Source organism: Episyrphus balteatus, chromosome 3 (assembly GCF_945859705.1).
Source record: "Episyrphus balteatus chromosome 3, idEpiBalt1.1, whole genome shotgun sequence".
Lineage (NCBI taxonomy): Eukaryota > Metazoa > Arthropoda > Insecta > Diptera > Syrphidae > Episyrphus > Episyrphus balteatus.
In genome coordinates, this window is record NC_079136.1 from 87,445,855 (window position 1) to 87,459,969 (window position 14,115).

Consider the following 14,115-nt stretch of genomic DNA (forward strand, 5'->3'; position numbering starts at 1 on the left):
CAAACATGCATTAGTTACTTTTTAAACGGTTGGCAAGTTGAAAGCTGCTGCTGAAAGAAACTTTTGTAAAATACACAATGAAAATAATTCTTGAAGACACCATTGTTTGCAGATAGCTTATTATGAAAACAATGTGATGAAAGCTTTGCTCAACACTTGAAAATTTAAACCTTTTCAGGCAACAAAATTATAAATTTGATTCTGAAGGTAATCCCATTACGAAAGATTAATTTTTTTAATCCACATGAGATATTCATGAGTTGCAGTCTACCCGTAAATACTTTTCGTAAAATTTAAATTTATTTTTCGCATAAAAAGGATTTGGCATTTTGGGTTATGATTAAATGGATTTACATTTGATTTTTTTTCTAGAATCGTTAATTTTTATTTTATTAAAAGAGTATTAAGATTTCACTGAACTATTTCGAAATAAATCAAAATGGCAGTTAAAAAGGTAAAAGGATACGAAATATTACTAAGGTTGAGTAATAACAAAACAAAATATAATAATTATAAGTAGAAAATGATTTTATTTTCAATCGAAATAAAAATGTTACACATACACCTCAGTGACCCTTAATAATAAAATATTAATGAATGATAAACGAAATCGCTTCACTGACAAAATAACGAATTTTTATCACCTTTTTTGATTATTTACTGTTCATTGAATATACATAAATATACATAACATGTAAAAGTAAAAAGTAAAATTATCTTTGCACAATGTTGTTTTCAAAATGATTAAAAGTGATTAAAAGCACGTGTTGACTTTTAAATGACTTCAGTGATTTCTTAAGAATGCCATGACGGATAATCATCAACGAAAAATGCTGTCAAGGCGTTGTTTTGGTATTGACGGTTTTGATGGTGAAACGTGAAAGATTCAACGCTTTGACCAATTGCGTTTACCGTCTAATTATAACTTAACCCTTTCGAACCCAAGCTACGAAAATCAATATTAAAAAATGTTTTTTCGGTATTATTGGGTCAAAAACATCACAACTAAGAAATATGAATAGCAAAAAGTTATTTTCCAAAATAATAAATAGCAAAACTAATGTGTTTTTCTCATGTTACATGTAAGTAACATGCACTGCCTATGACCACCAAAAAAAGTCGAAGAACTGAGAAAATAACTTTTTATGAAACTATAATGTATGCTACTTCTTCTAAGCAAAAAAACAAAACACTTTCTGCATTTACTCCAGTCAAAGCGTCATTTGACCTTGCGCAGAGAGGCACTGTCAGTTTTTATTTCATGGATCGATAGGGGTATATTTAAAAGGCTTAAACCCAATTTCTCACCACCTGATCATTCTTTTTAGCGGAGTTATTCACAAAAATGCATTTTTTGGGATATTTTACTTCTAAGCTAATATCTTTGCTCCAGATTGTCGTAGACCAAAAAATAAACATACATTCTCTTCCTTATAATATTTTCTATCGTTGTATGTAATTTCATTGTATTTGAGTGAGTAAATACAAAATGGCAGCCATTTAAAGTCAAATTCTTGTTGTTAAAAAACACATTTTTGTCATTATTTCAAAAAAGCTTATATCATGATTGACATTTTTCTAATCTATTTTGTAGCCCTACTCATTTCCTGCATTTTACAGAAAAAATCAGCTCTTTATCACCAAAGATGGCCGAGCAATTGATAAATGAACGCATGCAAAACCGGTGCGAAAACACCCAAAAATATCGTTTTTTGGAAATAACTCGGCTTCAGAATGTTCTACGACAAAAAATAAAGCTATTAATTGTTCGTTACAACATTTCCTATCAATTCGGTGCACATTATTTTTGTTGAAACAAATAAAAAATAATTCAATATAAGTTCAAATAAAAAATAAGTAATATTAAGTCAAAGACGTTTTTTTTGTTTAGCAAACTCTTGCCTTATTATTTTGTAAACGGTGCAAGTATTGGCTAAAAAAATAAATTACTGTTGTAGTCCTTTAAATTATCTACAATTTAAAAAAAAATTAGCTCTCTACGACCCACACGAGCCGAGTTATTATAATTTTAAGAAAGCATCATTCCGTAAGAAAATTTAAAAAAATTTAAAAAAATTTCCCTTGTTTATAAGTCGAATAATAGTTCTCAGTGAGAGGGGTTGTTTTCATTGTTTCTTGTTATAAGAGGATTTGTCTCATGTTTTTCGTTGGGCATTTGGAACTTTTTTATGCTAAAGAAGGGCCATGCATTGGATCATGACAATAATAGTTAAAGCCAACGGGGCCACATTGTATATATATTTCTATAGTACTATCAATCCATGAAAATACTTTAGCGACATCTTTTGGTAGATCTGCATTTCAATTTTCTGCATAAGGTTCAAACATAAAATAAACTAGCGATCCCAGCGGTGGCGACGCAAAACAGAAAATTCTACTTCATGAGAGTACTATAAGAATATATATACAATGGGGGCCATCTAAACTAATTTTTTTCTTATCGGAGAAAACATGCTTTATTTCATGTCAAAAGATCGACAGAAACTTAGGAGTTGCACTTTACGGGAGGTGTTTATCGATGGTTTTGTCTTTAGCTTTAATGGCTTCAACTGTTTAGCCGTCGAAATCAGTGGTTTCAATATGGAAGCACTTGCTTTTACACCACTTTTTCCTTTATTTTGGCGGAAGGCTCATGTGAATTTGACGCGAGTCGTAGAATCGCTCTTTTGTCAGCTGCAGTACCTTTCATATTTTATTCACAATTGGGCTCATTGCGTAAAAAAATTGAAAAGAAATTTCCGGGTTTGTTGCATTTTTTTACCTTTTTGGCGAATAGACGGGGGCACTCATGATTTTCGCTTTTTCTTCCTCTACCAATTATTTCGTGGGACCCACTTAAACTAAAATCAGCTTTAAATTACTAAAAGACATACCTTCTTTGATTTGCACTCGAAAACTAAAAAAAAAGCGGATGTGCTATTCAAGTGAGCCAAAATAGGAGCACTTTTTTCAGAGTTGTTCCGCAAAAAATTGCAAAATTTAACTAACGGGTCATTGAAAATGAATGATTTCGCTCACAGAGAGAGTGCATAAGGGGACATACCAAAAAGTAAAATATTGATCATTTTGGTATTAAGAGACAGGAATTATATGCACTTATAACTAAAAAAAAAGGTGTGCTATTCAAGTGAGCGGCACTGTATAAAAACATTTTTTTTTTGCAAAAAAAAAAAAAAAAAGTGAATTTCAGTCCCTTTTTTGATAAAAAAAAATTAAAGGTATGATATTTGACTAAAATTTTGTAATAATCCAGTAACTAGGCATTATTATCTTTCAATTAAGCCATCGTAACCTAAAAAATTGTTTAATTTAATATTTTTTACGAATTTTTAAAAAAAATGTTACATGAGAGTAACGCTGGGTCCGAAAGGGTTAAATGTACACTTTTATACGGATTTGACTTAATGAAATGTGCTATATACTTTTTTTTGGAATATTCATTCTTTTTTCGTTTTTTGGTACATGAATTTTTTTTAATTGATTTAAAAAAAAATTCTAAGATTTTTAACTATTTCGTTCAATGGCAGGTTATGGAATATTAAGGGCACGTCAACAATTAAGTAATCCAATTGCACTCTGGAGCAACAGCATTGGCTGCTACATCCAGTTAAATTTATTTCTTGTCACACAACGCCAACGTGGTTTTCAAAACTGATGATTTTTATTTCTAATATTTGCCAACATTTCATAGATTTGAATGTTAAGCTTCAAATTTTGTTTCTTCAAAAATGAAATCTATTTTCAATAAATCACACACGTATGCTATACCTTAATCGGTCCAAAACTTTAAATTATTTCGTTGTTAAAAGTATAAATTACTTTTCGAATGAACAATAACGATTTGATGAAAAATCACAAAATTTACCGTAACTTTTCGGGGCTTCAACCGAACTTGCTCATATTTACAGATATAATTGATCATATGTCATACCAGAAGCCATTTGTTTTATATTTCAAGTGTTGTCAATTTATTTATTTTTTTTTTCATAAAACATAGTAAACAAATAGACTTTCCCTCAAAGGCAGTCTTATCCGTACTTCCCCTATTGAAAAACTGCAAGTATTTTCCAAACTTGAAAAAAAAACACGTTAATGTACCCTGATATGCTATCCTTTGATAAACTACATTTTTCAAATTTGGCGGGTTGGAAATTGAAGAAATTGAAATGCAGCTGAAAAAAATCCAGTCTTGTTTGATAAGGCTTAAAAAAATTCGTAAAATTAGGAAAGAGTTGGATTTATGTATTTGATGAGCTAGAAAGACTGGTGGGGTATACGAATGACTATAATTTAATAAAAAGATGAACACTTTTTGTATGCTTCAAGATTGGAAGTTTGAACATATCGAAAATTGAATCCAAATCAGTAGAGTCGTTTTTGTTTTGTTTCTTCGCCACTGCGAAGAACATCTTTTTGCTGATGACATCCAGCTAATGAAAAGTTGCCATATCGACATGGTCAACGATTGTGTGGATGCAATTAACGTGGATCTGTCATCAGTTAGACAATGGTCAGTTAAATGTGGGCTTACCTTAAATCCGCTAAAAAGCAAATGCCTTGTAATCTCTAGGAGGCCTCTCGATTTAAGTAGTTTCCCAGATATTCAACTGGGTGACTCAAAAATCGAATTTGTGGATACGGCTAAACTTCTTGGCATTTGCTTTAATAGAACCTTGAGTTGGAACGACCACATCAATCAAATTGTTGGTAAAGCTTATGGAGCTCTTCGATTATTATGGCCAACAAGAAATTTCATACCGTTGAACACTAGAAAAATGATAGCAAAGACACTTGTCGTACCCATTCTGACATTCGGTTGTGAAATTTTTTGTAAGCTTGACAGTGTCAGTCAGAGGAAAATGAATGTAATTTTTAATAATATCGCACGCTACATTTTTGGTCTTAGGCGCTACGATCACATCTCCGAGTTTTCTAGAAGTATATATGGAATTTCCTTTGACAACCTACTTAGATTTCGAACTCTTGTCACGGTCTTTAAAATTATCTGTACGCGCCAGCCTTCATACCTTTATGATACATTCCAGTTCTCGCTTTCAAGACGATCAAATCAAATCATTATTCCTCGCTTCTCATGCCTTACGTCCGAGCGACAGTTTCTTGTTAATGCAGCTCGTTTGTGGAATTCCCTTCCAACACATGTTAGGAATGTGGACACAGTACGGAAATTTAAGAAAAACTTATTTTTATATTATACTCTATGTCCTAGATGGGGCCCCAGTTTAATGATTGCTGTTGATGTTGCTGCTGTTCTGTTAACTTGTTTTCTTTTGCTATTAACTTTATTCATGTAATTTTTTAGGGGATGTAAATATGTATTATAAATTGCTTCTATTATTTTTTTTTTAACTTTTATTTATATTTTTTTTTTAAATTTAATTGAAGATGCCTTTTGTAATTTTCCTTAATTAGCACTTAATTATAAATAAGATGTAAATCTTAAAATTAAGTTGATTTAATAAAATAAATGAAATGAATGAATGAATGTAATAAATCGAAAACTTAGTAAGTGCCCTTAAGCCTTAAAAAAATGAAACGGAATTATCTTTTTTTGAGAATTTGATCGTTTGACTGATTGGCTTTTTCACTTCAAAACTGGCTTAACTCTTACAAATCTGTGAATAAATAATTATGCTCCTACTATTATTTTTTATTTTTATTAAACACAAATCTCTCAAATGCGTAGTTCCTACCTTAATTAAATTATGTATATGTAACCTTTTCTTATCAAAGGGCGCTCCTACAAATCAATTAATTTAACATCAATATCCACTCTATTTGAGACTGCAGAACAATTCTTTGTAATCGATAAGAAATAGTGATCTCTTGTCGATATATAAAAACCAATTGAAGTTTCAATAATTTTACCTTTAAATTTCATATCTTTTGCAATAAAGTTTATACCTAGCAATAAAGATGGCAAAAGTTTTCTTAATTCTAACAAGTTTGTTACTGTGTATTGTTTTAGTTGCTGCATCTGAATCTGAAGTTATTTGCCCATCATCACAAAGTAACATTGATATGGCTGTACATTTACCTTCGCCTACAAGTTGTTCAACTTTTTACAAATGCGATCGGGGAGTTCCAGTGTTGCAAAGGTGTCCACCTGGTTTGCATTTTAACAAGTTTACTCAGGTGAGAAAATCAAAAAGAATTCACTATACATATAAAATAAAATTTATTTTGTGTATTTGACAGGGTTGTGATTTTCCACTCTCAGCTGGATGCAAACTGGAAGAACAATAGTTTGCTTTTGTATAAGCTCTGTTACTTTTTGTGTTGTACGTTTTTCTTTTAAGATTAATGAAATAACAAAATAAAAACAAACAAACTAATTATTATTTTTGTTTAAGAATGTTCTTGTTTCAATCATGGTAATATGGACCCCCATCCATGCCAAACTAATAACTTTAAATGAACTATCATTGACTATGAGTTTTTTTTAAGACTTTCTTTTTCGCATTTAAATATATAACGGCCGATTTCTTCACAGAGTCCTAGCACTAGTACCGGTCCTAGTCCTAAAGTTAGTACTCAAATTGGTATCAACTCATTTCTTCACTCAGGTACTAAGCCTTAGAACTGTCAATATAGGACCGAATACTAGTTAGGACTCGGTACTAGCTAGCTCCTGGACATCCGGGTCTGAACACCCCGAGGACAACCTAGTCAGCAGACTTTAAATTAAGTTTATCCATGTATAATATTTATTTCTATTTTATAACTTAGTCATTGTATAAGGTTAGGCCCCCTCTGTGCCAACAAAATTTTGTATCTATCAATGAATCTTAGACATAAGTTAATTTTAAGTCAATTGTAAATAAAAAAAATAACTAGCTAGCTCCTCAAAATCAGCTAGGACCTGGTTATTATACCAATCGTTAGGACTCAAATCGGTACCAAATGATTTCTTCACAAAAGTTCTAAGGCCTAGTACTGTCAAATTGGTACCGATTTTTGCTTAGGACGTCCTAAAAGTTAGAACCTAAAAATCGACAGTCTAGCGACGATAATATTTAATACAGTTTGATTTTATCCATTTTTTTTTAAGATTTATCTAGCAATTTTAAGATTTGGTGTCTTTTCAAAAATAAGTAAATTTTGACTAAATTGATTTTTCTTATGATTTTGGCATTTGTTTTTTTGTCAGATTTCTGCATTTTTTTTCATATTTGAATTTCTTTTGTGAAAAAAATGGATTTAATTTTTGATGGGGACAATTTGTTTCGCGACTTTGAAAACGATTAATTGCGTCAATCGGTACAGCGCATTTAGCATATGCCTCAACGCCATACTGTTGACAATTGGGATGATATTGATTACATTTGGCGTTTTCGGGTGTCCACAGACACGGTAAAAAATGTTTCAATATTACATTTTAGCATGAGATTTTTCATACCCTTTCTATTATCAGTTGTCGTTATATAACACCTGAACAACAATTTCTCATAACTTTACGGTTTATGGCAAGTGGTTCGATGCAAATTGCAGTGGCCGATTTTATGGGCGTTTCGGTTGCCAGCGTTTGTCGCATTTTACCAAAAGTATGTATGGCAATAATACGACATTTGGATGAATTTATCCAAATGCCAAGAACATTATTGGAACGCTAGGAAGCCGCTGCTACATTTTACAGACTTGCCCAGTTTCCGCGAACCATCGGAGCAATCGATTGCACCCATGTGAAGATACAATCACCTGGTGGAGAATTAGTAAGATGAATTATATAATTATGTATAATTCATTGTATTTTTGGAATCATATCGTTTTTAGAGTGAAGGTTTTCGAAATCGTAAAGGATGGTTTTCACTGAATGTGCAAACAATATCATCGGCTGATTTGAAAATTTTGAACGTTGTTGCACGTTGGGATGAAATTAAGAACTTACCGAAGGATGAGAATTGTAACGTTCTGAAATTGTGACCCAATCTGCCCTTTTAATTTCATTTGTAGCGCCATTTGTTCTGCAATTTAACAGCGATTTCAACCCAATCTCACGGACGAGATCGCCACAACAAATCGGTGTCAAATTGATTCCAGTTGGCACTACGATTTTTTTTTCGCGTCAGAGCTTACATTTACCATTTCCTTTCTTTTCATTTTTTTTTCGAATTAGAAATAATATACACAACAATAACTTAAAGGTTTTGAAGGAATTAATTAAATAATGCAATTCGCATGCAAGCCTTTTAAACAATATATCTATATTCGTGGAAATTTAAAAATTATAAAACAGAAAAAATACGGGTAAATAGATTTTAAATAAGCTGAGTGGTAGAAAGCCATATAGCATGAAAACATTTTATTTTTATTACAGGTTGTTCAGTGGGTATTTCGCTCCCACGCACCATCATTATTGTTTTTTTAATTGTTGGGTATTTTGAAAAATCACAATTTATATTCTTTTTTTCTTCATTGGCAATTTGTATGAAATATCAAAATAAATTATTTGAAAAGTCAAAATATTGTCAAAATTAGGGTTAGACCAGTTTAGACGTATTAATTCTTAGTAGGTAGGTACTGCTTTGTGATTTTAGGTCGGGTCCTATAAATGTGAAGAAATGCTCAGGTACTAACTTTTCGTTAGGACCGAGTACTAGTGCTAGGACCTGGTCTAGCTAGACCGGGTACTAGGCTGACTTAGGCCGTAAGAGTTTTTTGATCAAGAAACAACAAAGTGCAAATATATGTTGGGCTATATGGAGATACTTCCTTGAATTTCCTTCAGAAGGCTGAACTACTCATTTTTATTTTTTTTGCAATATAAGGCCTTAGAATAATAACTAGATGGTATTGAAGCTTCATACGAAAAACATTATGTACATACATATGTATGTATGTACGTATCTGGTATGGTTATTAGTGCTCTTGCTATGGAGGTGATGACCCGCAAATAACGAATTTTTTTTTTTATTGTGCATTCAAATCAAATAATTTGATGTTATAAAACAACTCACCGTGGTCTCAGTGATCAATTCTTTTCTTCAAGATATCAGCTCCAAGAAAAATTTAAAATTGAATTCAAAATTTTTGTTATAAATTTGCACACGCGACATTATTTATTGAGTTCAAAACACCTAACACATACCAACTTTAAAACTTAAAAAAATGTTCAAAGATCTCACAACAAACTTTTCAAAACTTTTTAAATCGTTTTTATAATTTTTTTTTTAATTTTCTAACATTTTTTATTGTATGGCTTTTTTAAGAAAATATTAATCACCACTTGAAAAAAAATTTAAAAAAATTTATAAACTGTTTTTTATAAACTGTTTTTATTAAATTGATTAATAAAAATGTATTTTTTTAATTTTTTTTTTAATTTTAGTGTTAGGCTTCTGTATACAAATTTTCGTTGCAATCAGCAAAATCACTGAGGAAAATTTCAGAATTTATGCCAGGTATAGTTAAAATTACGGACAAAAATTTAAATCAAAATTGTTAATGCCAAAAATAAAGTAAACTCTTCGATTTTCATTGTATGTCAGCGATAGGTACCGTTAGTTTTTGTCCCAAAAATGTCATTTCTAGGGAATTACCCAAAACTGTTGCATAGTTTGAAGGAAATCGCTCCAGCAGCTAAGGCTACAGCCTTGCAGGCGTGCAGAATTGTGAGTCCCTTGAAAAAAAAAATGATCTGTTATATGCTAAATCTAGATGTAAGCAACTGAACCGAGAAGAGTCAGGGTTGCCATGTATTGAGAATTAAATTTTTTATGCAACACTAGGAAAATTACATAAACTGTAACTGTAACTATGATACGTTGCCATCCAACTGAAACCTAGATTAAGGAAAGGGGACTTCCATAAATACGTATAGAGGCAGTTATTCATTGAACTAATTAAACGAAGATGTAAATTTAATTGGAAACATGTTTTGAAAAGACAAAGGAAGCCAAACAATACTGTGAAACCCCACTCACTCAAAAGGCAGAAGAGTTAAAGGACCGAGAAATTCACGGCGGAAGAAGAGTCAACGCAACATGCGTTGCATACTGCTGAAGTTCATCTCCGGAAATAGCACACTAGTTGAGGCTCTATATCCCTTCAGTTATTACCCAAAGACTATGTGTGAGGACCTAAAGTAATTAAGAAAATTAATATAAAAATATAAAATAAATCTTAGAACTGCAACGTAAGAAAAACATTACAAAAGTATTTTATTCATTTCATTAAATTTATTTTAAAGTGAATAAACTTCTTTTAGGTGAAGTTATTCTTCAATTGTGAAACGTTTAAGATTTTTTCATTTTGTCCATACCTAAATAAGTTCTTTTTGTCTTTCCTACTAGAAAACAGCATAAAAACTGATGGTTTCTTGGTAATTAAATCAAATCAATAAATCAATAAAGTGTGCTAAACTTGAATATGTATTTCTTTAGTAGATTTACTTACCTATAAGTCGCATAAATTTATTATTTTTTGGTTCTTTTTTTTCCTCAAAGGTTCCCAACCATGACTTCTATTTAATTCAATCCGAAAGAACAACACTTAAAGCTTATGCAAACATGCAAAAATAATGTCTTTCCCATGTTCATTGCAGATTAGTTCGAAGATAATCTAAACACATCAATAATGTTAATTGTTTCTGGTGGACCATTTTCGTTTGAACTGAACTCATCTTTGAATAGCTTGTTAATGGCATCCTTGATCCTTTATTGATGTATATAATAGTATTCATTATCAGCACGTAAATGTTGTTTGGACTCTAACCAAAACATTTATACACTTTTCTTGTATTGTTTAATGACCGAAAATGAGAAATTACATTATATTCTTTAGAGGTGTTCTGGAAATGATGAAAGGATTTTTTAAATCAAATATTTAGATTATATCGAACATAAATGAATTAAGAATTATATTTATATTACCTACAATTTTGGTTCAGTAACTTATTCGATCAAGCCAATAGTTTGGGAGATATAGACCAATTCGCGTTTTAAAAAATGGCGGATTTTGCCAGGGGGTTGGTGTCCCGAAAACCAGGACTTAAGCTTTTCTAATACCCTTCTTTCAGATTTGAAAAAATCAGCCTCCCTTTAATTCGTTCCACAAAATGCCTGATTTCTTTACTAATTTTCCTGTACTTAGACTATAGTTTTCAATTCAATAACTTTCGACTCATACATCGCATGACTTTTGAAAATATACCAAATTATTGGAAATTTGATGGTCTATAACTTTTACTGTTTAAAAAATTATGTAACTAGTACTGGGATTGTTACAATCTTAAGAAAACCGAAAAAAAAAAAAATTAAAACAACATAACCTCAAAACTATTGCCCGCTGAGAAAAATAATGTACTACAAAGAAAAAGATTGTTATAATCTTAAGAAAACCGAAAAAAAATAAATTAAAACAACATAACCTCAAAACTATATAATGTACTACAAAGAAAAAGATAATTAAATTTCCAAGAACTTTGGTCTGACAACCATTTCTATAGGACCCATAGTTTTGGAGATATAGAGTGATTCGCGTTTTCCAAAATGGCGGATTTCGCCAGGGGAGTGGCGTCCCGAAAACCAGGACTTAAGCTTTTCTAATACCCCTTTTTCAGATTTGAAAAATTCAGCCGTCCTGTATTTCGTTCCACAAAATGCATGTTTTTTTACTAACTTTCCTGTACTATCTATCAATCAATATCTCAAAGATTTTGGTTAAATACATGATACTTTTTTTTATTTTTCTGGGTCATGAAAAAGTACGCATACGCCATAGTGAACATCAAAATTCATAAAAATGATATTCATACATAATTTTCAAAATCGTAAGTAAAAAAACTTCTGATATATGTAAATGTTTATATTTGAACTAACCAAAACCAATTTAAGTCATTCAGTGGAATAAATAGAACCTAAATTAAAAGTCCACGCCACCACCATCACCACAAAAGTCCACTTGTATCACGAATTTGATTCATGACCTCATGAGTCGAAATAAAAAAACGCTAATTTTGCACGCACAGTTAAATTTACCACATGTTTTATTTTTACAAATGTTCCTATATAAATTGACATAATTTGGCTGAACTACCACAGCTTCCTCAATATGATTAACACAATGTCCTTATTTGGCTTGGGATTGTTGTGACCACAGTGTTATGTGATTTACATCCTGACGTGAGAGTTTGCTTTTGATGGATGTTTTGTTGAATCCATTAACAAAATGCAGACTCTATATATCAAGGTTTTATGCCATGTTATAATTTAAGTGACAAATAAAATTAAATATGAAGGAGATAAGGTTTTTTCTTCAAAATTCCTAATAAATCAAATAAAATTTTCCATAATTTATAAAATTTTGCAAAACCACTGGATATTACAAAAAGTACATAGTATGTAATTCTACCAAATACCTATGTATGAAAGCTTGTGAATTTAAACAATAAGTAAACCTTCATTGATAGTTGTTGAAATGTATGGATAATAAATTACGGCTTTGGTTTTTGAATTTTATAATGCTTTATTGGAATTTTTTTTTTATTTGTGCTTTAGAGCAAAAACCACTGCCCGATGTAACTGTTGCTTCTGTAAAGCTTTATACCACCAACATTGATAGCTGGGGAACTAATATAGTTTACAGTGAGTTTTCACTGTAAAATATAATATGTGTTGGTAATCATCAACTAAAAATTTTGCGTATAAGAAGGGTACAACAGCATCTTACTGATGAGCCCAACTGTTGTTCCTGGGCGAAACGCATTATTTTGGACTAAAGGTCAAACAAAACATCAAATTGAATTTATTTCATAAAGTCCATAAAAAAAAAAAAAAAAAAAAAAAAAAAAAAAACAAATTCTTGTTTACGTTTTCTTCTTCTTATGAAAAAGGAGAACGTTATACAAGTTTGACCCTTTATAACAATGTACTTCTAAGTCCTAAAAGAAGCTTAAATGAAGCTTTCCGGAAGCTCTACCAAAGCTTTGAGATTTGAAAGAAAGCTTTCCAACTAACACAACAAAATTGAAATCTCGAAGGTTATACTTCTTAAACAGCTTGTATTGATATTGCTTAGAAATTTAATTACTTATAGAAGTTCGAACTTGTTTAACAACTTCTAATAAGTTGTTTAAATACTGTTAAATAAACTTAACCGAAGAAAGCTTGTTTTTTCGGATAAGCTTGGTTAATGAACTTATAGAAGCTTTACAGAAATTACCAAGTTTTGTATTTGATATTTAATAATCTAGCTCGGACACTTTCTGGTTTTGACATTGAATAATTTACCTCAAACATTTTTTTGCATTTAGTATGGACATTTCACATGCAGGGTGATTCAGAAGGAATGTGCCAAAAAGCTAGAGCGTTTAGGTTGGGTCGAGACAAGAAAAAAATCGTTTATCGGGGGGGGTATATTTTAAAAAAATGGACAATTTTTTTAAAATCAGGAAAAAAAGCATACTTTTTAATGCATTTATGTAACAAAGTGCAGTTTATCAAAGTATATTAGTTTAACTTCAAAAGAAATAAATTTTAATGTTACCTACTTCTCAGGCTCAATTGACAAGCTTACCTTTATCTCTGACTTTTTTGTTTTAACACATTTAAAGAAATGTAGATCCAGTAGATACAGTTGGTTTTATTTGAACAATATTTTTTCAAAATCTTTTTCAACTACGTGAATGTCGTTTTCGAATGGAATCAATCAATGATTCACTCATTCTGAAATCCAATAAAAAAGTTTGAATCGCTTCCACTCAATTCTGTTTGGTGAAAAATAAAAACAAAATGTTTTTGTTTTTTCACTAGGAGAATTTGTTTGACGTTTAATTATTTAATGTCGTTTTCGATTGGCTCTCCGGAAGCGTCCGGAATCATTCAGAAGCCTTCTGAAGGTGTTTTATTCGCACGAATATGACAGACAGAACGCTACTCAGAATAAAAATCCTCTTCTTGAATTCAAAACAGAATTCACTCAAAACCACTTATATTTAAATAATCAAACGTCAAACCAAATTTCCTAGTAGAAAAGCAAAAAATATTTATTTGATTATTCAACAATACAGATATAAAATTTCAGAGTTGAGTGGAAGCGATTCGGACTGTTTTATTGGATTTAAGAATGAGTGAATCC

At 31.0% G+C, this 14,115-nt stretch overlaps 1 protein-coding gene across 1 annotated transcript; it reads left to right on the top strand.

Moving 5' to 3' along the window:
* The first annotated feature begins 5,923 nt into the window (after positions 1–5,923).
* LOC129917063 (peritrophin-1-like) lies at positions 5,924–6,394 on the top strand. The gene is made up of 2 exons (XM_055997378.1): positions 5,924–6,174; positions 6,238–6,394. The coding sequence occupies exons 1-2, from the start codon at positions 5,956–5,958 to the stop codon at positions 6,283–6,285; spliced, it is 267 nt and encodes an 88-aa protein (XP_055853353.1). The 5' UTR covers positions 5,924–5,955; the 3' UTR covers positions 6,286–6,394.
* The last annotated feature ends 7,721 nt before the right edge of the window (positions 6,395–14,115 follow it).

What these genes read in the sequence shown, in the direction of transcription:
- LOC129917063 (XM_055997378.1), top strand. Translation starts at nt 5,956, where the DNA reads ATGGCAAAAGTTTTCTTAATTCTAACAAGTTTGTTACTGTGTATTGTT. An exon ending in ATTTTAACAAGTTTACTCAG is followed by an intron (nt 6,175 to 6,237) that starts GTGAGAAAATCA and finishes TGTATTTGACAG; the next exon opens with GGTTGTGATTTTCCACTCTC.